General features: G+C 37.0%; 1 protein-coding gene across 5 annotated transcripts in view; it reads right to left on the bottom strand.

The window, feature by feature from the left end:
• Nucleotides 1-26,394, bottom strand: part of LRRC49 (leucine rich repeat containing 49) — a 155,074-nt gene that overhangs the window by 90,635 nt on the left and 38,045 nt on the right. For all 5 annotated transcript variants that reach the window (XM_069595530.1, XM_069595531.1, XM_069595533.1 and 2 more), the window contains one exon: nt 6,178-6,239. In XM_069595530.1, coding sequence (XP_069451631.1) covers nt 6,178-6,239 — 62 coding nt within the window. The remainder of the gene's footprint in view (nt 1-6,177; nt 6,240-26,394) is intronic.

Below are 26,394 nucleotides of genomic sequence, written 5' to 3'. Positions count from 1 at the left end.
ACAGTGTTTTCTAAATTTTTTAAACCCAATTCATGGTGAGAAATATATTTACATTGTAATCCAGTTCCCAAATATCTATAGCAAAATAACATTCATACACAAACACATACAAATGTATACATAGATACATCCATATATACTAAAACTGCAAACTTCTCATGAGACAGTGTTCACCCTTACAATGTGTGAGAAACTCTTGACATTTTCTATTCTGCTTTTATGTTTCCAGTCTTGAACTAAAATTGACTAGGATTCTTGTATGGGTTTTGACTCAAAGTCTGGAAAGCACAGATCAGTGGTATTTTTAAAACAGCTGCACAACTTGCTAAAGATACAAATTCCTGAGCCCCATCTAAAACTATTGAATTAGAATCCATGGAGGATGGATCCCCACGCAGTGCATTTTAGCAGGCTCTCCAGATGATCCTTAAGCATATTAAAATTTGAGAACCCTTGAGATCTATAGGATCATCAGGTGTTATTCAGACAAAGAGAGGTAGAAAAAAATATTATTGTCAGAGGCCATAGTAAATGCAAAGACTAAATGGGCAAGGGAGAGCATGCTTATGTTTAAGGAAGTTCAGTGGAACAAGGCAAGTTCATAGGGCTCTATGGGAAAACAATGTGGATGAAGAGGTAGGCATGGTTCATTCTGGCATCTGCCTCTCCTAGTTAGTTCCATGCCACCTAAAGAATAATATATAAGTATACATTCTTAAAAGGGAAGGAAACTTACACATGCTACAACATGGATGAACTTGCAGCCATGAAGCTAAATGATGCTTGCTCTTTGGAAGGAAAGCTATGACAAATCTAGATAGCATATTGAAAAGCAAAGACATCACTTTGGAGACAAAAGTCCATACAGTCAAAGCTATGGTTTTTCCAGTAGTCATGTATGGATGTGAAAGTTGGACCATAAAGAAGGCTATGCACTGTAGAATTGATGCTTTCGAATTGTGGTGCTGGAGAAGACTCTTGGACTGTAAGGAGATCAAACCAGTCAATCCTAAAGGAGATCAGTCCTGAATATTCATTGGAAGGACTGATGCTGAAGCTGAAGCTTCAATAATTTGGCCATCTGATGCAAAGAACTGACTCATTGGAAAAGACTCTGAATCTGGGAAAGATCGAAGGCAGGAAGAGAACGGGACAAGAGAAGAAGAGATGGTTGGATGGCATCACTGACTCAATGGACATGAATCTGAACAGACTCCAGGCGATAGTGAAGTACAGGGCAGTCTGGCATGTTGCAGTCCATGGGGGTCACAAAGAGTCCAACACGACTTAAGAGACTGAACTGCAACAACATGGATGAACTTTGAGGACATCGTGCAAAGTGACATGAGCCAATCACAAAAAGACAAATATTGCATGGCTCCACATTCATGACATAACTAGAGTAGTCAAAAATTCAGAGACAGAAAGTGGAACGGTGGTTGCCAGGGCCTTGGAGAGGGAGACCGGTTGTTTAATGGGTATAACATTTCCGTTTTGCCAGATGAAAAGCGTTCTGTGCAGCAGAAGACTGACTGCACAAGGGTGTAAATGTATTTATTAACACCATTTCATTGTGTGCTTTAAAATGGTTAAGATGGTACTTTTATGAGTATTTAACCACAATTTAAAAAATAATACATGAGACTAAGAGTCCTGAGTTGACACTTGACCTTGACTAGTATTTGACTCTTTTCCCAGGGATACTAATGTCTCCTTATTTCTGGGAGCAATAGTAACCATTCCTTTTTAAGCAAGGAAAACACTCAAATTATAAATGTGTCTTCTTTTTTTTTTTTTTAAAGAAAAAAGCTTGTTAAAACTTTCTACATTGGAGAATGAAACAGACAGGAAAGAATCAATTATACCTTAACCTTGTAATGAAGAGTAGAGCTCTGCACAGCCTCAGTGGAAAGGAGATGAAACACCCTGGGTTTTGCCTACAGATCATAAACTACCTCTGGATGGTAGTACATATCTATCCCTGACAAATACTTTTGTCTAGAAGATTTTTCTTGTGAAGGGAAATTTTATATAAAATAGTAATCTGCTAGTTAACAAATTTTCTTATTTGGGGGTGCCATAACTCAATGGTTCCCAGATCTAGCATCAAGCCGAACATCAGAATTCTCTGAGAAGCCTTAAAAAAATACAGATCCTTGGCCCTACTCCAGATTTATTGGAGCAGGTTACCCAGCAGTGAACTTAAGGGCTATGTGTTTTTAAAGCTGCCAAGGATATTTTTACGGGTGGCCTTTGGGGGGCAAATCACTCAAAGTAAGGACAGCTATGACAATGGCTGCTTGGTGTGTGATCTGACCTCTCTCTACCCTCTCAAAACCTCTTTGAAATGACTGAATATAAAAGTACAAAAATATCCTTAGCAATACTAGAAAACCAGAAAAAGTTCTATCAGCAGACCAGAGCACGAAGGAATTTCTGGAAGATATAAAGCAGATGGAATCAGTAAAACCCCAAATTGCTAGAGCCTGAAATGAAGAGTATGAAGAGTTAAGAAAATGTTACCGGCAGAACTTCAGAATACTCCCCAGAATCAGAGAGAGAAAGTGTGGCCAGCAGATGTGGGTCAGCTGTCCAGTAACTACTGGAGGGTTTGGTAGCAATTTGCTAGCCTCCTACCCTCAAAAAGGCTGACTCCTGAATTGTCCTCAGGTTGAAAATGGTGAGGGAAGAAGGGCTGTGCTTTGGGTAAGTGCATCTGGCCCAAGATGTAAAAGGAGCCCCCATTCTCAGAAGGCGAGTTTCTTGTGAACATCATAAAGGAAAGTCCAACTGGTTGGATAGCCTTCCTCCTCCCTCCTACATCCTCCACAGACAGAGATCTTATAACTTGCATTCACAGCGACATTTCTAAATTATGCTAAGGAAACAAATTCATATAAATCCTCATATATAAACAAGAACAAAAAATCATAGAACAAATGAATGGATGAAAGAAAGTATTTTTGTTTAATTTAAAGAACACGTGTAGGTAATGGAGAAAAATAAATTCTAGAAATTAAAAAAAAAACTTTACCTCATTCATAAAACAAGAATAAGCCATTAGAGGGACTTCCCTGGTGGTCCAATGGCTAAGACTCTGTGCTCCCAGTGCAGGGGACCAAGGTTTGATCCCTGTTGAGGGAAGTAGATCCCACATCCTGCAACTAACAAGATTCTGCATCTGGCAATGAAGATCCCACATGCCACAACTAAGACCTATTACAGGGAAATAAATAAATAATTTTTTAAAAAGAATAAGCCATTACAAAAAATGCAGACTACTTGGAAATTAAGATCATGAGAGCCAAGACAAAGAAAACAAATCAAGCAGACAATAGCACCTCAGAAGAGCTGAATAATGGAACGAACACGCCTGAAGAACGAACTAGACACAGCTGATTCTCTTGATTAGCCGCAGAATATTTCCTTCAAGGTGAGCATTGCAAAGTGTACTTTGGCAGGTCCCTCCAGCCTTCCATGGGCTGGAGGAAGAACCTGGAGCTAGTTAGGAGGAGAAGGGGGCAAGCATCTCACTGCAGGTTCCCAGAGGGTGGGCCTAGAGAGTCCACTCTGAGCCTTCTACATCTACTTCGCCTAGGTTGTACCCTTACCTGGAATGTCCAAGGACTATCACTTTACTGAGGTCTAGGGACCATCTCCCTCTGGGAAGTTTTCCTTAACTTCTCTTCTCTACACTGATTTACATTTTCTAGTATATCTGCATTTGACCACAACTAAGTTTAACTCACTGTATTATAATTACCTATTTGTGTTTCTGTCTTCCTCATGCTCTGAGGGATATTTTAACCAGAGGCATCACTTTTATTCAGATACACAGATGTGGATATGTCATTCATTCTCTTAATATATCTTGTATGCCTACCAGAAGAACTAAATGCCTGTTCTAATATCTACAGGAAAACATACAAAAATGGTCCTGTCTACCAAGGCCATAGTCAACCCATCATTAAATATAGGTACCTATTTACCCCAAGTTGGAGCTCTCTAAGTTCAGTTGGGGTGCTATAACATTCTGGAACTTTCTGAATTTCCACCAGGTAATAGTTTATGCAAATGGGCCTCTAAGAATCCAACAACTTGGTCAAAATCTAGGAAGCCTTACTACTTTAACAGTCAGTACATTTTTGTCTCCCCAAAATGGATACACTGTTGGATATTTCACTTGCTGGATGATATTTGAAAGTTATCCAGAGAAAGTCCTAAAAGGTACTTTCACCTTTATACTGCTATTTCTGCTCTTCCTGTATGTTACTCCTGGACCACTGAATTGAAAGTTATGCAACTCTGTCGTGCCAGGACTATAGCAGGATATGAAAGGACATCACAATTAACACTACAGATCATCTACCATCCCAGTCAACTGAAATATTTGTGTCTTGAATAAAACTCATGGAAATGTGAAAAGGGCTTGCACTTTCCAATTCCTCCTGTCCCCTGCCCAAGAGCCAATATATTCTCTATACCATCTGTTGGATTACATGCATCAACAGGAACAAAGCAGAAAATAGAAAATGTACTTGACCTCAAAAGCAGGTCATCTGGATATATTAGAGAAAGGTAAAGAGCTAAGCCTTTGCAGCAACACACAAAAAAGCAATCAGTAAGAATACGAAAACCCTTCCTTCTATCTCAATTTCTCAATAAATCCCACTTTTAATAGAAAGTCATAAGTATTAATCCCATTAATCACATATTTATTTCATTGAGTAGATAAAACTTCTTTTCAGGTTGGGAAGAAAATTCCCTAAATACAGACATTTAAGATCAACTCCCTATAGAGCTAGGAGTTTAGAAGTTGAGGTATCCTGAGGAAGTGGGCATGTCATAACCACCATACACCCAAATTTATATCTCTTTTAAAATTACTCCCCATAAACAAGACAAGAGCAAAAGTAGTAAGTTCCACCACAGGTTGGGGGAAGCTAAGGGTTTGCCGCACCTTCAGCAGCTAATATTGTGAGACATGAGAAACAACACATTTTAAAAACGAGACACTATCTTCTCAAAACAATTGTTAATGGTCTTTAGGTAGAAACTCCTTAAAGAAAATTGAGTGTTCCTTCTATTGCCATTAAAAATAAATTCTACTCTTCCAACAAGATGGGGAGGCAGCTGGAACAGGATTCAACATAAACTGAAGAGCACATTAAAAGTATTTCAGAAACATAGCATTTCCACACAAAGAAAAAAAAGGAAATGATTAAGGGTATTTTCTTTGAAATAATGCCTATATGCAAAATTCACCATCTAGACTTAACCGCTACCTTTTAGAGATATAGTACAGGGATGGGGGCTAACATAGGAAAAAGGTAGAAACAGAAATTGTGCAAAAGCTCAACTGGTTTTTAATAGTCAGAAGCATAGACCTAGAACTGAGGAAGAGATATGTTCTCAACTCTTTTATACTTAGTTCTTATCCTTCTATAAAAGTACATTCAGAGAACAGTCTTGAAGTGGAACTAAAGAACTGAGGGGCAAGGGAGAAGAGAAGGAGAGAGTCAGGGAAGGGTGGCTACTCATTCTGCCCTGAAAAGTCTGACTGCCTGTCTCAGCTTCAGTTCTGAAATCTTCCACATTGACACTGAATGAGACATCAACACAACAGAAAGGATGATATGTTTCAAATATTTATAAAACAACATTTATACATTCATATATTCTAATACACAGTGTTTAGCTGCATTAGTTCTCCAAGTAGGGATACCAAGTTAGAAGTTACGGCCTAATTAGCAAGTGGATTAGTGACAAGTATAACCTGCTATATCAAAATTGCTCAGTAGCTACACAGATTGTAGATGATCATTTATGAAAGAAATTCTAATTCAACTGATTAGTGCAGTAAGTGTCAAACAAAGGACAGCAGAATATATGTTGACATTTCCACATACATGTTTTACAAAGGAGCAACTCTAAACTATAACTATAAAGAGCACATACTATACTAAACCAGTCATCACTTTAGTATCAGAAGCGCTAATAAACACAAGAGCTTTGTTTTTCCACAGAGAACTTTGTCACAGATGGCCCTGTCATTTCCCAGTTGAAAATCTTACATATCATTAGAAATACTCCAAAGTATTTACAATCTTAATTTAAAGCATTAGAACCCACACAATCAAATTATTAATACATGACAAGTTGGGAGTTTCCACTTACGTAGCTATATTGTTGAAGCTGAGAAACAGACGTTGGAGGCAGGGCAAATTATCCACATCTCTCTAGAAGGAAACAGAAAGCAAAAATCTATCAGCTGAAAGGAAAAAATATATATATATTATAAAATGTCTTCTTGTTCAGCTGTTGAAATACATAGTCATTGCTAGTTACTGCAACCTTACTAGACCACTGAATGCTACTAGGCATTGAGCTCCATTCTTCTCCACTGCAGATTAAATGGGAGGGTTTTAGTACATCCGCAGAACAAGCTGCACCACTCGCAAGGTAAAAAGCACTGAGGAGAACAGAGGGAGATGCTGCTGCTGCTGCTAGCCTCTTCAAGCATGCTTTTGGGAAAGGAGCCAAAATGCTACTTCAGCCTTTCAACTGTAGCACAAATACAGTATGATCAAACATTTGTTAAAAATCACTTGGAAAAGGATCTGTTCAAACACTTTAAATTTTAAATTTATGCAATCAGCTTTCCAAACAGTACTGAGAATTTCAGAGCCATTCACCTCACTATTCTCAAACCCACAGAAATGTACCACTCAGTTGCAGATGAATCAATACACTGACAATGCCCCCATAATGCTCAAAGTAGATCATCATCACTGTCAATGAAGGGTACTGGAAGGGCAATTTCCAATCTAAGCAAGAATCCAAGGTTCTTACAATTGGAAATCTATGCTGTTCTGTTTAGGTGCAGCACCCCTGAGCAAAACACTGCTGTTTAAATACAGTTACCATCAGCAAATATTGAAATGTTTTGGCCCAAATGATTTTTTACTAATTTTATTAAAAGACACAAACCTCCTGAAAAGTCTGACATATTCTGGAATATCAGAATCTTAAGAGGAAGCTTAGTAATTACCTAGTCCACAATCTCATTGTTCACATGAGAAAAAGTAAAACGGTTGAGGTTGTGGCAGGGGCAGTGTGGGAGAGGGGTGGAAAGGTGACCAGGAAACATACTGTCACACACACAGAAGCCAAAGTAGGCCAAGATTCCAGTTATCCTGACTTCAGTGCTCTGCTCTGAAGAGCACTTCTAATATTAAATATTAGAAAGTATTAAATAATACTTCTAATATTAAATTTTTTTCACTTTTATTATTTATAATAATTTCTAGTTATATCCAACTGAATGATGCTAATATAAAAATGTACATTTTACATAAATTGTGACCAATATTTAAACCCAATCAAAACTTGTCTTACTCTTTCCATTAGTCATCATCTTTCTTCCTCCCCCTCTTTCCTTCCTCCCTTTTAAAACTACCATTTCCAAGACCAAATAAAAATGTAGGCCAATGCATCAAAATTACAGACAAGTTCGGCTTTTCCAAAAAGTCATTTATTTATTTTTAAAAACTTGTTATACAAAGAAAATATAAAAGTGATAGAACTGTGGCAGAGCCACGTCTCATTGATTTTTTAGAGGACATAGGAGCAATGAATCTGGCTGAAGACATTTTCCCATATAGTTTCCAGGGCTGTAATTTCCAAAAGGAAAGGATAGCTGGCTTCCTATCCGGTCTCCGGAAGTTTAGAGTTACAGTCAGATTGAAAGCCTGTCTGAGGAATCTCTTCTCTTAAATTCTTCCTGGAATCTAAGGGAGATATTTCTGGGCATAAGCATTGTTTGCTGACATCTAACTGGGAGAAAACTGAGAAGCAGTAGCCTGAATCTCCTTTGAATCAAGGCATCTTAAAAAAAAAAAGTACATCTGCTTTTTTCTGTGCGATCACTCTCACAAACATGGAGAACGTTCCTAAAACACACTGGGCTTCTCTAAGGAGTAGGCAAGTATAAATCCCACAAAGTGACAGTACAAAAAGGGCAAGGATTCTCTGTATGCCCAAGGAAAGAGGCATTATGACAGGAAGCGGAATGGCTATGGTGGGCACACTAAACCAATTTTCCAGAAAAAGACTAAAACCACTACAAGATTGTACTGAGGCTTGAATACATTGAGCCTAACTGCAGATTTAAGAGAATGCTGGCTATTATGAGATGCAAGCATTTTGAACTGAGAGGAGATAAGAGGAGAAAGAGAAAGTGATCCAGTTCTGAACTTCATATTTTGTTTTATTATGAGGACAATAGAAATTGGAGATTGTTTGCTTTATTTAGTTGCAACTGGTTTTTGGAAGGGAAATAAACTAGTGCCATCAATTTTTTAAGAAATAGTCTCCTTTTGGGGCCCCAGCCTACCACCATCAAAGACTACAGACACACAGACACACCTTTCAAGACAGTTTTTCTATTATTAAAATATAAACTCAAATTACATCAGGTTATGAATTGTGAGAAAAGGGTTTTTTAAGTTTATTTGATTATAATGTTTTATATTTATTTTCATTTAAGAAGCAAAATTTTACCAGAAGTTTTTTATCAAATTTTCAAAATTATTAACTCTCATCTGATAGAGGTATAAAAAGTATTCACAAGTTGAAAAATTAAAACTCAGAATTCAACAACATATACCCCAAAATCATTTCAGGAGATAGCCTTTCCAAAACTTTAAAAAGCAAAATAATTACCCACAATCATTGTTGTTGTTCCAAACTTCATTCCTATAAGAAAATTATAACTTTAATTTTTCTAGCAACTCTAAGATATACTCTGTAATGAATTTCTAGCATTATAATAGACAAAAAGAAATATTCTATTTATATCAATTATCTATGCATGAGTTATTTACAGAAGAAAAAAAAAGACTGCTGAAAGTTACCAGAAGATGGTTGCTCTAATATGAGAGTGAACTAAAGATGTAGATACATGAGATCCAGGAAGTCGATTCACTATTGGAGAGAGATAAGAGAAACTCAAGGATGTCATCTCCATAGCAGGCCTAAGGGCAACCAATCTACATTAGAGACAGAGGAAAAGGGCTAGAAAGGGTACCTTCAAAGACAGAAAATGAAACAGAGAGATTACTTGAGATCTTTGCCCACATAGAGAAGAATTTTAGAGTTCTGTTGGGGAGTCTGCAATTAATGGAGAAGTGAGACAGTAATTAACACCAGAGAAAACCAAAGTTTAGTATCATGGTCCAACATTCACTTTGAAAAGCTTATCTTGTTCTGCCAGACAATCCTAACCTGAAAATCTGAAATCTGTTAGTTGCTCAGTTGTGTCTGATTCTTTGCAACCCCATGGACTGTAGCCCACCAGGCTTCTCTGTCCACAGAATTTTCTAGGCAAGAATACTAGAGTGGGTTGCCATTTCCTTCACCAGGGAATCTTCCCAACCCAGGGACTGAACCTGGGTCTCCTGCACGGCATGCAGATTGTTTACCATCCGAGCCACCAGGGGGTAACCTATTATGTCATAAATTCATCAATCTGAAGCCAGTGCACTGAAAGACCCACCTTAAACAAGATCCCCAAGAAATCTCAAAATTACATATTGTGACTTGGTTCTTAAAATATGACTAAGACTGTGTCAAGAAAATGTGCTCTTCCTGTCAGGAAGTAATAATCTCAACTGTTCTTTATCAGCAGATTGTTCTGGTGTTACATTCGGGAAGCCAGCACTCAACAATCTGCATATAATTATTTTGGGATAATGAGAAAAGTTAAAATAAGGGGTTACAGATAATTAAGAAAGTGAAATCCTTATAACGTTAAGAAAATGTCAGCATATTTATTTCACTGTCAAGTGTCAAATCCTCCCAGAAATTCTTTTCTGGAGGTAACTATTTCACAGGCACTGAAACTATTCCAAAGAGGCAATAACATACCTAAGATAAGAAAAAGAAGATGAAATATTTACATACAGGGGAATATTTACAGTTCATATGTTAACCTCTTAATATCAAATTATTATATTTAACAAAACACACTTCTGGGAATCACATTCAAAATATGTTTTGAAGTTAAGACACAAAACCATTTTATAGATTTTTAAAATATATTCTAGAGGGAGAGGGAGAGTGTGGGATGATTTGGGAGAATGGCATTCTAACATGTATACTATCATGTAAGAATCGAATCGCCAGTCTATGTCTGACGCAGGCTACAGCATGCTTGGGGCTGGTGCATGGGGATGACCCAGAGAGATGTTATGGGGAGGGAGGTGGGAGGGGGGTTCACGTTTGGGAACGCATGTAAGAATTAAAGATTTTAAAATTTTAAAAAATATATATATAAATAAAATATATGATTATTAAAAAAAAGATATTACAAAGCACCCAAAAAATATATATATATTCTTCAAAAATAGACTTAAAAAATTATTTACTATATGGTTATTGAGAAGAATACAATTCTTTATTTTTCAAGAGAATAATGACCTGCCAATTTAGAAGCATGTTTGTCCTACGCAGCTCAGACGCTGTTTTCCATATTCCTAAACTTCACAAAAGGACTAAATGATTCAGCAATTTGACCCTGTGTAGAAAGAACATCTATTACTGGAGCTATTTTTAGAGCAGCCTCCTGCAGGGGAATAAGGAAGAAGGGTGAAGAGACAGAGGCTTTGGCACACAGCAAAGAGAACAAAGATGACTGTAATAAAATCACAACAGCTCTCGTTTTGTTACCTATTCTGTTACACAAAAAAGTCAGTGTTAAAATATGTAGGGGTAATTATCTTCATTTTGAGAACTAAAACAAAGCACTGAATAAGCTTGAAAAAAAACAAAGAAAAAAGTGTTCCTTTTTATAAAAAGGCTTATAAATTCTAAAATTACTTACTATAGCCATCACTGTAATACAGACACATATTATATGAGGAATAATATATGTAAACCATCATATCAACAACTCGAATCATCTTTTTATATACCATGAAAAAAAGTTAGTTACCTGCCTCTATTATCCAAAAGCAGTAATATCCATACCTACTTTTTACATTTATTTATGACATATTACCTGGCAATTATCAGTCAGTCTAGCTGCAAGCTGCTCTTTCAGTCTGATTTATTTCTATACACTGTTGTAATCCCCTGAAAATAAAAAGGAACTGAAAACCAGACTAATAAGCAGGAAATGACACTCTGACTACAGAGATTTCCAGTCTTTATAATCTAAGAGAGCTAGATATAACCACTATGAGGAGAAATAGAAAAAGCCTCAATTTCGCAATCACAGGCCTTTCTACACTTGAATTTCTAGTTCAAATTTACACCACATACATGATCTAACAAAAAAGAGTTAGATGCTCAGTTGCGTCTGATTATTTGTGACCCCATGGACTGTAGCCCACCAGGGTCCTCTGTCCATGGAATTCTCCATGCAAGAATACTGGAATGGGTAGCCATTAACTTCTCTGGAGATCTTCCAGACAAGGGATCGAATCCAGCTCTCTTGCACTGCAGGCAAATTTTTTACCATTTGAGGCACCAGGGAAACCCAAGACTCCTCATAAAAAAATGGTCCCTGCCATTCTTACCCTTACCACTACAGGAAAAACTCACTAGAAAGACATAAACTCAAATCAGACTTTACAGCGTGTGTGTGTGCACATGTGCACATACATGCACGCACACATGCACGTGCATGCTCAGTCGCTCTGTTGCTCAGTGGTGCCTTAGTCTTTGCAGCCCCATGAACAGTAGACTGCCAGGCTCCTCAGTCCATGGAATTTTCCAGGCAACATATTGGAGTGGGTTGTCATGCCCTACTCCAGGTGACCATTCGAATCCAGGGATCAAACCAGTGTCTCCTGCATCTCCTGTGTTGGCAGGTGGTTCTTTACCACTAGCACTACCTGGGAAGCCCTTACAGCATTCTGACAACTGCAGATGATTAATGAAAAACACTGCTATAAGCAAGAGTAAGCATAAATTTTAGGCAATAAATGTAGAATTACCAAAAAACTAAGGAAATATAATAACTTGATAAAGACTATGAAATAGCTATGTTTAAAATTATTAGATAAATAAAATGAATCAAAACATGAGAAAAAATATGTTACAAAGATATTTGAGTATTTATTTTTTAAAAATCCATGCAGAACTTCTAGAAAGTTCTGGTCATTATTAAAAATTCAGTGGATGGACTGAAATTCAGATTAGACAAAACTAAAGACAAGGTTAGTGAACTGGAAGAAACATTAAAGAAATAAAAATCACACACAAATGTAGCAGAGAAAAGTAAGAATGATGGAAATTTTTTAAGGAACAAAGAATAGAACAAGAAGGCCCATACCATGTCTAGCAGGTGCTGAAGAAGCAGAAAGTGGAAGAGATCAACACTTGAAATATAAAGCCTCAGAATATTCCTGCTCCCATAATTAGTCAAAGAAATGAATCCACAGATTCATAAAACATAGATATTGGGTATGTTAATAAAATTATTATATTTAATCAAATCTAAGATATCATCTGATGATTTTATGTAACACCTGATGAAAATAAACTTATGATTAACCAATATAATATCACTTTGAATTTTTATTTCATTATTACCAAAAAAGTTCTTTTAATTTACTTAACCATATTTTTAAAAACCAAATATCATTTCTTTACACATAAAAATTAGGCAAAATAAAATTTTTAAATTAATGATCTCCCCAAATATCTCCATGCATAAAGCTAGAATAATTAGACAGTACAGTCTTGGCATAATGGTAGACAAATAGATGGAACAGAAGAGAAGGTTCAGAGAAAGACTCATTTGACTATAACTCAATTTTGAAAAAGAAAGCATTTAGATCTTTAATCCATTTTGAGTTTATTTTTGTGTACGGTGTTAGACAGTGATCTAGTTTCATTCTTTTACAAGTGGTTGACCAGTTTTCCCAGCACCACTTGTTAAAGAGATTGTCTTTACTCCATTGTATATTCTTGCCTCCTTTGTCAAAGACAAGGTGTCCATATGTGTGTGGATTTATCTCTGGGCTTTCTATTTTGTTCCATTGATCTATGTGTCTGTCTTTGTGCCAGTACCATACTGTCTTGATGACTGTGGCTTTGTAGTAGAGCCTGAAGTCAGGCAAGTTGATTCCTCCAGTTCCATTCTTCTTTCTCAAGATTGCTTTGGCTATTCGAGGTTTTTTGTATTTTCATACAAATCTTGAAATTATTTGTTCTAGTTCTGTGAAAAATGTGGCTGGTAGCTTGACAGGGATTGCATTGAATTTGTAAATTGCTTTGGGTAGTATACTCATTTTCACTATATTGATTCTTCTGATCCATGAACATGGTATATTTCTCCATCTATTAGTGTCCTCTTTGATTTCTTTCATCAGTGTTTTATAGTTTTCTATATATAGGTCTTTAGTTTCTTTAGGTAGATATATTCCTAAGTATTTTATTCTTTTCGTTGCAATGGTGAATGGTGGGAATGCAAACTAGTACAGTCACTATGGAGAACAGTGTGGAGATTCCTTAAAAAATTGCAAATAGAACTACCTTATGACCCAACAATCCCACTGCTGGGCATACACACCAAGGAAACCAGAATTGAAAGAGACACATGTACCCCAATGTTCATCACAGCACTGGTTATAATAGCCAGGACATGGAAACAACCTAGATGTCCATCAGCAGATGAATGGATAAGAAAGCTGTGGTACATATACACAATGCAGTATTACTCAGCCGTTAAAAAGAATTCATCTGAATCAGTTCTGATGAGATGGATGAAACTGGAGCCAATTATACAGAGTGAAGTAAGCCAGAAAGAAAAACACCAATACAGTATACTAACACATATATATGGAATTTAGGAAAATGGCAATGACGACCCTGTATGCAAGACAGGAAAAAAGACACAGCTGTGTATAATGGACTTTTGGACTCAGAGGGAGAGGGAGAGGGTGGGATGACTTGGGAGAATGGGAATTCTAACATGTATACTATCATGTAAGAATTGAATCACCAGTCCATGTCTGACGTAGGGTGTAGCATGTTTGGGGCTGGTGCATGGGGATGACCCAGAGAGATGTTGTGGGGAGGGAGGTGGGAGGGGGGGTCATGTTTGGGAACGCATGTAAGAATTAAAGATTTTAAAATTTAAAAAATAAAAAATAAAATAAAATAAAGAAAAAGAAAGCAGGTTAATTAAATGGTGGAAAATAAGTCCATTTGAATAATGGTGATGGAGAAAACAGACATTTCTATTTGGGAAAAATGAATCATGACCCCTACATCTCACACCGTGTGTGTGTGCGTGTGTGTGTGTGTGTGTGTGTGTGTGTGTGTGTGTAGTCACTCAGTTGCATCCGACTTTCTGTGACCCCATGGACTATAACCCACCAGGCTCTTCTGTCCATGGGATTTCCCAAGCAAGAATACCTAAGTGGGCTGCCATCTCACACCATACACAAAACTTAATTAAAGTGGATCACAGAGGGGTGGTCCTAAGATGATGGAGGAATAGTACGGGGAGACCACTTTCTCCCCCACAAATTCGTCAAAAGAACATTTCAACGCTGAGTAAATTCTACAAAACAACTTCTGAATGCTAGCAGAGAACATCAGGCATCCAGAAAAGCAGGTCATTGTCTTCAAAAACAGTGAACCTCTCTGGATGTCCCTCAATGTGGAGAAACTTTTCATCTTTAACCTAGATGTTTTATCATCAGTGCTGTATAGATGGAGCAGTCTTGAGGCTACTGTAAAAATAAAACTGAAAACCAGAAACAGGAGGCTTGAGTCCAAATCCTGAGAACATCAGAGAACTCCTGAATTCAGGGAACATTAATTGATAGGAGCTCATCAAACACCTCCATACCTACACTGAAACCAAGCACCACCCAAGGGCCAACAAGTTCCAGAGCAAGACATACCACACAAATTCTCCAGCAACACAGGAACACACCCCTGAGCTTCAATATACAGGCAGCTCAAGTTACTCCAAAACCAGAGACGTCTCATAACTCATTACTGGACACTTCATTGCACTCCAGAGAGAAGAAATCCAGCTCTACCCACCAGAACTCCAACACAAGCTTACCTAACCAAGAAACCTTGACAAGCCACTGATACAACCCCAACCACAGTGAGGAAATTCCATAATAAAGAGAACTCCACAAATTCCCAGAATACAGACAGGCCAGCCCAAACGCAGCAATATAACCAAGATGAAGAGACAGAGGAATACCCAGCAGGTAAAGGAACAGGAGAAATGCCCACCAAACCAAACAAAAGAGGAAGAGATAGGGAATCTACCTGAGAAAGAATTCCGAATAATGATAGTGAAAATGATTCAAAATCTTGAAATCAAAATGGAATCACAGATAAATAGCCTGGAGACAAGGATTGAGAAGATGCAAGAAAGGTTTAACAAGGACCTAGATATATAATGAATAATGCAATAAATGAGATCAGAAACACTCTGGAGGCAACAAATAGTAGAATATTGGAGACAGAAGATAGGATTAGTGAAATAGAAGATAGAATGGTAGAAATAAATGAATCAGAGAGGAAAAAAGAAAAATGAATGAAAAGAAATGAGGACAATCTCAGAGACCTCCAGGACAATATGAAATGCTCCAACATTCGAATTATAGGAGTCCTAGAAGAAGAAGACAAAAAGAAAAACCATGAGAAAATACTTCAGGAGATAATAGTTGAAAACTTCCCTAAAATGGGGGAGGAAATAATCACCCAAGTCCAAGAAACCCAGAGAGTTCCAAACAGGATAAACCCACGGTGAAACACCCCAAGACACATATTAATCAAATTAACAAAGATCAAACACAAAGAACAAATATTAAAAGCAGCAGGGGAAAACAACAAATAACACACAAAGGGATTCCCATAAGGATAACTTCAGATTTTTCAAAAGAAACACTTCAGGCCAGGAGGGAATGGCAAGACATACTTAAAAGTGATGAAAGAAAATAACCTACAGCCCAGATTACTGTACCCAGCAAGGATCTCATTCAAATATGAAGGAGAAATCAAAAGCTTTCCAGACAAGCAAAAGCTGAGAGAATTCAGCACCACCAAACCAGCTCTCTAACAAATGCTAAAGGATATTCTCTAGACAGGAAACACAAAAAGGGTGTATAAACCCGAACCCAAAACAATAAAGTAAATGGCAACGGGATCATACTTATCAATAATTACCTTAAACGTAAAAGGGTTGAATGTCCCAACCAAAAGGCAAAGACTGGCTGAATGGATACAAAAACAAGACCCCTCTATATGCTGCCTACAAGAGACCCACCTCAAACAAGGGACACATCAGACTGAAAGTGAAAGGCTAGAAAAAGATATTCCATGCAAGTAGAGACCAAAAGAAAGCAGGAGTAGCAATACTCATATCCGATAAAATAGACTTTAAAACAAAGGCTGTGAAAAGAGACAAAGAAGGCCACTACATAATGATCAAAGGATCAATCCAAGAAGAAGATATAACAATTATAAATATATATGCACCCAACATAGGAGCACTGCAATATGTAAGGCAAATGCTAACAAGTATGAAAGGGGAAATTAACAATAACACAATAATAGTGGGAGACTTTAATACCCCACTCACACCTATGGACAGATCAACTAAACAGAAAATTAACAAAGAAATGCAAACTTTAAATGATACAATAGACCAGTTAAACCTAATTGATATCTATAGGACATTTCACCCCAAAACAATGAATTTCACCTTTTTCTCAAGTGCTCATGGAACCTTCCCCAGGATAGATCACATCCTGGGCCATAAATCTAACCTTGATAAATTCAAAAAAATTTAAATCATTCCAAGCATCTTTTCTGACCATAATGCATTAAGATTAGATCTCAATTACAGGAGAAAAACTATTGAAAATTCCAACATATGGAGGCTGAACAACACGCTTCTGAATAACCAACAAATCACAGAAGAAATCAAAAAAGAAATCAAAATATGCATAGAAACTAATGAAAATGAAAACACAACAACCCAAAACCTGTGGGACACTATAAAAGCAGTGCTAAGAGGAAAGTTCATAGCAATACAGGCATACCTCAAGAAACAAGAAAAAAGTCAAATAAATAACCTACCTCTACACCTAAAGCAATAGAAAAGGAAGAAATGGAGAACCCCAGAGTTAGTAGAAGGAAAGAAATCTTAAACATTAGGGCAGAAATAAATGCAAAAGAAACAAAAGAGACCATAGCAAAAATCAACAAAGCCAAAAGTTGGTTCTTTGAAAGGATAAATAAAATTGACAAACTATTAGCCAGACTCATCAAGAAACAAAGGGAGAAAAATCAAAACAATAAAATTAGAAATGAAATGGAGAGATCACAACAGACAACACAGAAATACAAAGGATCATGAGACTACTATCAGCAATTATATGCCAATAAAATGGACAACATGGAAGAAACGGACAAATTCTTAGAGAAGTACAACTTTCCAAAACTGAACCAGGAAGAAATAGAAAATCTTAACAGACCCATCACAAGCACGGAAATGAAACTATAATCAGAAATCTTCCAGCAAACAAAAGCCCAGGTCCAGACGGCTTCACAGCTGAATTCTACCAAAAAATTTAGAGAAGAGCTAACACCTATCCTACTCAAACTCTTCCAGAAAATTGCAGAGGAAGATAAACTTCCAAATGCATTCTATGAGGCCACCATCACCCTAATACCAAAACCTGACAAAGATGCCACAAAAAAAGAAAACTACAGGCCAATATCACTGATGAACATAGATGCAAAAATCCTTAACAAAATTCTAGCAATCAGAATCCAACAACACATTAAAAAGATCATACACCATGACCAGGTGGGCTTTATCCCAGGGATGCAAGGATTTTTCAATATCTGCAAATCAATCAATGTAATTCACCACATTAACAAATTGAAAAATAAAAGCCATATGATTATCTCAATAGATGCAGAGAAGGCCTTTGACAAAATTCAACATCCATTTATGATAAAAACCCTCCAGAAAGCAGGAATAGAAGGAACATACCTCAACATAATAAAAGCTATATATGACAAACCTACAGCAAACATTATCCTCAATGGCGAAAAATTGAAAGCCTTCCCGCTGAAGTCAGGAACAAGACAAGGGTGCCCACTTTCACCGCTACTATTCAACATAGTTCTGGAAGTTTTGGCCACAGCAATCAGAGCAGAAAAAGAAATAAAAGGAATCCAAATTGGAAAGAAGAAGTAAAACTCTCACTGTTTGCAGATGACATGATCCTCTACATGGAAAACCCTAAAGACTCCACCAGAAAATTACTAGAGCTCATCAATGAATATAGTAAAGTTGCAGGATATAAAATCAACACACAGAAATCCCTTGCATTCCTATACACTAATAATGAGAAAGTAGAAAAAGAAATTAAGGAAACAATTCCATTCACCATAGCAACAAAAAGAATAAAATACTTAGGAATATATCTACCTAAAGAAACTAAAGACCTATATATAGAAAACTATAAAACACTGATGAAAGAAATCAAAGAGGACACTAATAGATGGAGAAATATACCATGTTCATGGATCGGAAGAATCAATATAGTGAAAATGAGTATACTACCCAAAGCAATTTACAAATTCAATGCAATCCCTATCAAGCTACCAGCCATATTTTTCACAGAACTAGAACAAATAATTTCAAGATTTGTATGGAAATACAAAAAACCTCGAATTGCCAAAGCAATCTTGAGAAATAAGAATGGAACAGGAGGAATCAACTTGCCTGACTTCAGGCTCTACTACAAAGCCACAGTCATCAAAACAGTATAGTACTGGCACAAAGACATACATATAGATCAATGGAACAAAAGAGAAAGCCCAGAGATAAATCCACACACATATGGACACCTTATCTTTGACAAAGAAGGCAAGAATATACAATGGAGTAAAGACAATCTCTTTAACAAGTGGTGCTAGGAAAACTGGTCAACCACTTGTAAAAGAATGAAACTAGATCACTTTCTAACACCGCACACAAAAATAAACTCAAAATGGATTAAAGATCTAAACGTAAGACCAGAAAGTATAAAACTCCTAGAGGAGAACATAGGCAAAACACTCTCAGACATAAATCACAGCAGGATCCTCTATGATCCACCTCCCAGAATTCTGGATAAAAGCAACAATAAACAAATGGGATCTAATTAAAATTAAAAGCTTCTGCACAACAAAGGAAACTATAAGCAAGGTGAAAAGACAGCCTTCTGAATGGGAGAAAATAATAGCAAATGAAGCAACTGACAAACAACTAATCTCAAAAATATACAAGCAACTTATGCAGCTAAATTCCAGAAAAATAAATGACCCAACTGGGCCAAAGAACTAAATAGACATTTCTCCAAAGAAGACATATGGATGGCTAACAAACACATGAAAAGATGCTCAACATCACTCATTATCAGAGAAATGCAAATCAAAACCACAATGAGGTACCACTTCACACCAGTCAGAATGGCTGCGATCCAAAAATCTGCAAGCAATAAATGCTGGAGAGGGTGTGGAGAAAAGGGAACCCTCCTACACTGTTGGTGGGAATGCAAACTAGTACAGCCACTATGGAGAACAGTGTGGAGATTCCTTAAAAAATTGCAAATAGAACTACCTTATGACCCAGCAATCCCACTGCTGGGCATACACACCGAGGAAACCAGAATTGAAAGAGACACATGTACCCCAATGTTCATTGCAGCACTGTTTATAATAGCCAGGACATGGAAACAACCTAGATGTCCATCAGCAGATGAATGGATAAGAAAGCTGTGGTACATATACACAATGGAGTATTACTCAGCTGTTAAAAAGAATTCATCTGAATCAGTTCTGATGAGATGGATGAAACTGGAGCCGATTATACAGAGTGAAGTAAGCCAGAAAGAAAAACACCAATACAGTATACTAACACATATATATGGAATTTAGAAAGATGGCAATGACGACCCTGTATGCAAGACAGGAAAAAAGACACAGCTGTGTATAACGGACTTTTGGACTCAGAGGGAGAGGGAGAGGGTGGGATGATTTGGGAGAATGGCATTCTAACAGGTATACTATCATGTAAGAATCGAATCGCCAGTCTATGTCTGACGCAGGATACAGCATGCTTGGGGCTGGTGCATGGGGATGACCCAGAGAGCTGTTATGGGGAGGGAGGTGGGAGGGGGGTTCATGTTTGGGAACACATGTAAGAATTAAAGATTTTAAAATTAAAAAAAATTAAATTATATTTAAAAAAAAAGAAAACCCTAAAGACTCCACCAGAAAATTACTAGAGCTAATTAATGAATATAGTAAAGTTGCAGGATATAAAATCAACACACAGAAATCCCTTGCATTCCTATACACTAATAATGAGAAAGTAGAAAAAGAAATTAAGGAAACAATTCCATTCACCATTGCAATGAAAAGAATAAAATACTTAGGAATATACCTACCTAAAGAAACTAAAGACCTATATATAGAAAATTATAAAAGACTGGTGAAAGAAATCAAAGAGGACACTAATAGATGGAGAAATATACCATGTTCATGGGTTGGAAGAATCAATATAGTGAAAATGAGTATACTACTCAAAGCAATCTACAGATTCAATGCAATCCTTATCAAGCTACCAGCGGTATTTTTCACAGAACTAGAACAAATAATTTCACAATTTGTATAGAAATACAAAAAACCTCAAATAGCCAAAGCAATCTTGAGAAAGAAGAATGGAATTGGAGGAATCAACCTGCCTGACTTCAGGCTCTACTACAAAGCCACAGTCTTCAAAACAGTATGGTACTGGCACAAAGACATATATATAGATCAGTGGAACAAAATAGAAAGCCCAGATAAATCCACACACCTATGGACACCTTATCTTCGACAAAGGAGGCAAGAAAATACAATGGATTAAAGACAATCTCTTTAACAAGTGGTGCTGGGAAAACTGGTCAACCACTTGTAAAAGAATGAAACTAGATCACTTTCTAACACCATACACAAAAATAAACTCAAAATGGATTAAAGATCTAAACGTAAGACCAGAAAGTATAAAACTCCTAGAGGAGAACATAGGCAAAACACTCTCCGACATAAATCACAGCAGGATCCTCTATGATCCACCTGCCAGAATACTGAAAATAAAAGCAAAAATAAACAAATGGGATCTAATTAAAATTAAAAGCTTCTGCACAACAAAGGAAACTATAAGCAAGGTGAAAAGACAGCCTTCTGAATGGGAGAAAATAATAGCAAATGAAGCAACTGACAAACAACTAATCTCAAAAATATACAAGCAACTTATGCAGCTCAAGTCGAGAAAAATAAATGATCCAATCAAAAAATGGGCCAAAGAACTAAATAGATATTTCTCCAAAGAAGACATACGGATGGCTAACAAACACATGAAAAGATGCTCAACATCACTCATTATCAGAGAAATGCAAATCAAAACCACAGTGAGGTACCATTTCACACCAGTCAGAATGGCAGCGATCCAAAAGACTACAAGCAATAAATGCTGGAGAGGGTGTGGAGAAAAGGGAACCCTCTTGCACTGTTGGTGGGAATGCAAACTAGTACAGGCACTATGGAGAACAGTGTGGAGATTCCTTAAAAAACTGGAAATAGAACTGCCTTATGACCCAGCAATCCCACTGCTGGGCATACACACCGAGGAAACCAGAATTGAAAGAGACACATGTACCCCAATGTTCACTGCAGCACTGTTTATAATAGCCAGGACATGGAAACAACCTAGATGTCCATCAGCAGATGAATGGATAAGAAAGCTGTGGTACATATACACAATGGAGTATTATTCAGCCATTGAAAAGAATACATTTGAATAAGTTCTAATGAGGTGGATGAAACTGGAGCCTATTATACAGAGTGAAGTAAGCCAGAAAGAAAAACACCAATACAGTATACTAACACATATATATGGAATTTAGAAAGATGGTAATGATAACCCTGTATGTGAGACAGCAAAAGAGACACAGATGTATAGAACGGACTTTTAGACTCTGTGGGAGAGGGAGAGGGTAGGATGATTTGGGAGAATGGCATTGAAACATGTATACTATCAGGTAAGAAATGAATCACCAGTCTATGGTCGATACAGGCTTGGGGCTCATGCACAGGGATGATCCAGAGAGATGATAGGGGGTGGAAAGTGGGAGGGGGGTTCAGGATTGGGAACTCATGTACACCCGTGGCTGATTCATGTCAATGCATAGCAAAACCAATACAGTATTGTAAAGCAAAATAAAGTAAAAAAAAAAAAAAAAAAGTGGATCACAGACCTAAAATGAAAGGTAAAAGTATAAGCCTTCTGGGAGATAAGAGAGGAGAACATATTTATGATATCTGGATAAGCAAAGACTTCCCAGACAAGACAAAAAAAGACACTAATGATAAAAAGAAAACAAATTAATAAACTGCATGTCACTAAGACTTAAAGTTTCTACACGTTGAAAATATTGTTATGAAAGCAAAAAAGGAAGCCATGCAGAAAATGCATTCAATATATAAATGAAATAAAGGGCTGAATCTAGAATGAAGATCTACCATACTCACTGATAAAAAGATAATATGTTTTTTTTAATGGGCAAAAGACATGAACTGATACTTCACAAAAGGATATACCGGAATAGCCAATAGGTACCTATTGTCCATGAGTCACTAACTGCAAGTAAAACTACAGTGAGACTGTAACACAGCTTTGTCAAGTGCAGTTATCCTCCTTTTAAGTACTTGACTGTTAATTAGAAAAATCGTGTGGAGTTACAGTCATTCCTCCAATGAAAAGCATATTTCACTAATATTAAATTTGTTTTTGCTATTCTATTTCCATGTTTTTTGGAATAATGTTTGATTTCAATTCCAAATTATGCTATAAAATTTTAAAATACATTTTGCAGAGTAATTAAACTCCACGTATATAATACCAACAACTGAACTCATAATAATATAAACAGTTATCAAAGTCAAATTCCCTGGGGGTTCTCAGTTCTTTGGCTAGATCCCCAGGTTGGGAAACCTGTTGTAGACCCTAGAACTTTTGCAACAGTATGGGAACTTCTTTGTCTATAACTGTTCTCAAGTTTGTGGGTCACCTGCTCGGCAGCTCTATACTGGAGCTAATGGTGGCCTCCTCAAAGCTAGTGGAGGTGATTGAATCCGGTTGAGCTATTTCAAATCCTGAAAGATGATGCTGTGAAAGTACTGCACTCAACATGCCAGCAAACTTGGAAAACTCAGCAGTGGCCACAGGACTGGAAAAGGTCAGTTTTCATTCCAATCCCAAAGAAAGGCAATGCCAAAGAATGTTCAAACTACCACACAATTGCACTCATTTCATATGCTAGCAAAGTAATGCTCAAAATTCTCCAAGCTAGGCTTCAACAGTACGTGAACCAAAAACTTCCAGATGTTGAAGCTGGATTTAGAAAAGGCAGAGGAACCAGAGATCAAATCGCCAACATCTGTTGGATCATCAAAAAAGCCAGAGAATTTAGACAAACATCCACTTCCGCTTCATTGACTATGCTCAAGCCTTTGACTGTGTGGATCACAACAAACTGTGGAAAATTCTTCAAGAGATGGGAATACCAGACCACCTGACCTGCCTCCTGAGAAATCTGTATGCAGGTCAAGAAGCAACAGTTAGAACTGGACATGGAACAATAGACTGGTTCCAAATTGGGAAAGGAGTACATGAACGCTGTGTATTGTCACCCTGCTTATCTAACTTATAGGCACAGTCCATCATGCGAAATGCCAGGCCAGACAAAGCACAAGCTGGAATCAAGATTGCCAGGAGAAATATCAATAACCTCAGATATGCAGATGACACCACCCTTATGACAGAAAGCAAAGAGTAATTAAAGAGCCTCTTGATGAACGTGAAAGAGAAGAGTGAAAAAATTTGGATTTAGAAAAGGCAGAGGAACCAGAGATCAAATTGTCAACATCCACTGGATCATCAAAAAAGAAAGAGAGTTCCCGAAAAACATCTACTTCTGCTTTATTCACTACACTAAAGCCTCTGTGTGGATCACAGCAAACTGTGGAAAATTCTTAAAGGGAACACCAGACCACCTGACCTGACTCCTGAGAAATCTGTATGCAGGTCAAGAAGCAACAGTTAGAACTGGACATGGAACAATAGACTGGTTCCAAATTGAGAAAGGAGTACGTCAAGGCTGCATATTGTCATCCTGCTTATTTAACTTATATGCAGAGTACATCATGAGAAATGCTGGGCTAGATGAAGCACAAGCTGAAATTAAGATTGCTGGGAGAAATATCAATAACCTCATATGCAGATGACACCACCCTTATGGGAGAAATTGGAGAACTAAAGAACCTCTTGATGAAAGTGAAAGAAGAGAGGGAAAACGTTGGCTTAAAACTCAACATTCAGAAAACTAAGATCATGGCATCTGGTCCCACCACTTCATGGCAAATAGGTGGGGAAACAGTGGAAACAGTGTCAGACTTAATTTTGGGGGGCTCCAAAATCACTGCAGATGGTGATTGTACCCTTGAAATTAAAAGACACTTGCTCCTTGGAAGAAAAGTTATGACATAGACAGCATATGAAAAAGCAGAGACATTACTTTGCCAACAAAGGTCTGTTTAGTCAAGGCTACGGTTTTTCCAGTAGTCATGTACAGATGTGAGAGTTGGTAAAAAGAAAGCTGAGCTCAGAAGAATTGATGCTTTTGAACTGTCGTGTTGGAAAAGACTCTTGAGAGTCCCTTGGACTGCATGGAGATCCAACCAGTCCATCCTAAAGGAAGTAAGTCCTGACTATTCATTGGAAGAACTGATGCTGAAGCTGCAACTCCAATATTTTGGCCATCTGATGTGAAGAACTTATTTATTGGAAAAAACCCTGATGCTGGGAAAGATTGAAGGCGGAAGAAGAAGGGGATGACAGAGGATGAGATGGCTGGATGGCATCACCGACTCAATGGACACGAGTTTGAGTAAACTCCGGGAGTTGGTGATGGACAGGGAGGCCTGGCATGCTGTAGTCCATGAGGTCACAGAATTGGGCATGACTGAGAGACTGAAGTGAACTGAACTGATGTAGACTGTAACATATATTCAGATTTCAGATTTGCTGAAATATAGAAAAATACATGCCTCAAATTGGTCAAATATAGTAGTTCCATATCTATATAGATCATAGTGAGTCTGAAAGACTTCAAGAAGTAATCTTATAATCTTAAACAGAGAAAGTAAAAGACTACCAACAAAAAGTGATTGATGACAGTTTAATTACAATAATAGAAAACTGAAGACAAGGGAATATGCTTTTCAAAACATCCAGGAGAAAAACAACTGTCAACCAAATCCAGAAATCAGTCATGAGTAAAAGCAAAATAAACAAGTTACTAAACAAAAACTGAGAAAGCTTACTCCCACCATAGCCATCTTAAAGGAACTTTATCTAAGTTATATAGTTTGGGAAGAGTGGTAAAGCCAAACAAGTATGTTGCTGAATCCAAATAAACACTGACTAAAAACACAGCAATTAAAATATATAAATTTGATGGTTAAAAAAAAAGGAAATACTAGGCAACAAAAGCATACAAAATGAGAGAGGTTTACTGGATTAAATGATTCTAAGGTTCTTTTTTGAGAAGAAGGTAGGGACGTGTACTTGACTATAATTTAAGTCAACTGTGTATTTTAAAATGCAGTAGTAACCATTAATGTGAAGAAGAACAGAGAAAACTCCATCAACTGGAAATCAGACACAAGAAAAAAATAGAAAGCTTGAAATAATATCAAATTGATGAATGGAAATGTATGTAATCAAAATTAGTATAATAGACAAACATCTGATCAGAAGACAGATTCTCAGATTATACATTTAAAAATAAATTGTGCATATGACCTACACATATGTGCACATTTAATTTGCTAAAAGAAGATACTGCCAAGGGGAGAGGGAAAGACAAAAAGAATTTACTTTTCAAGAAAATGTGCTGGGACAACTGGTAATCCATATGAGAAAAAAAATGAAATTGGATTTCAATGGCACATCACAAGTAAAAATCAATGCCAAATAGATGAAACACCTCCATGTGAAGAACAACTTTAAAACTCTTGCTAGACAACATAGAAAAATATCTTTATGTCTTCAGCCTATAAAAAAGGATTTTTCAAACAAAAAGAAGAAACAATAAAGGAAACTTTTGAATTTTACATCTGTTTCTCAAAGACAGCAGAAACAAAAGAAATCCTACTGATCAATAGGAAAAAGAAAAAGACGTTAAAACAGTGGGCAAAGGATAAGGCTATCTGCAGAACAAGCAATATCAATATCAAAAATGGAAAAAA

The sequence above is a fragment of the Ovis canadensis genome, chromosome 7, assembly GCF_042477335.2.
Source record: "Ovis canadensis isolate MfBH-ARS-UI-01 breed Bighorn chromosome 7, ARS-UI_OviCan_v2, whole genome shotgun sequence".
NCBI lineage: Eukaryota > Metazoa > Chordata > Mammalia > Artiodactyla > Bovidae > Ovis > Ovis canadensis.
The sequence above is the reverse complement of the archived record's forward strand: the minus strand, read 5'-3'. Positions and strand labels throughout refer to the sequence as shown.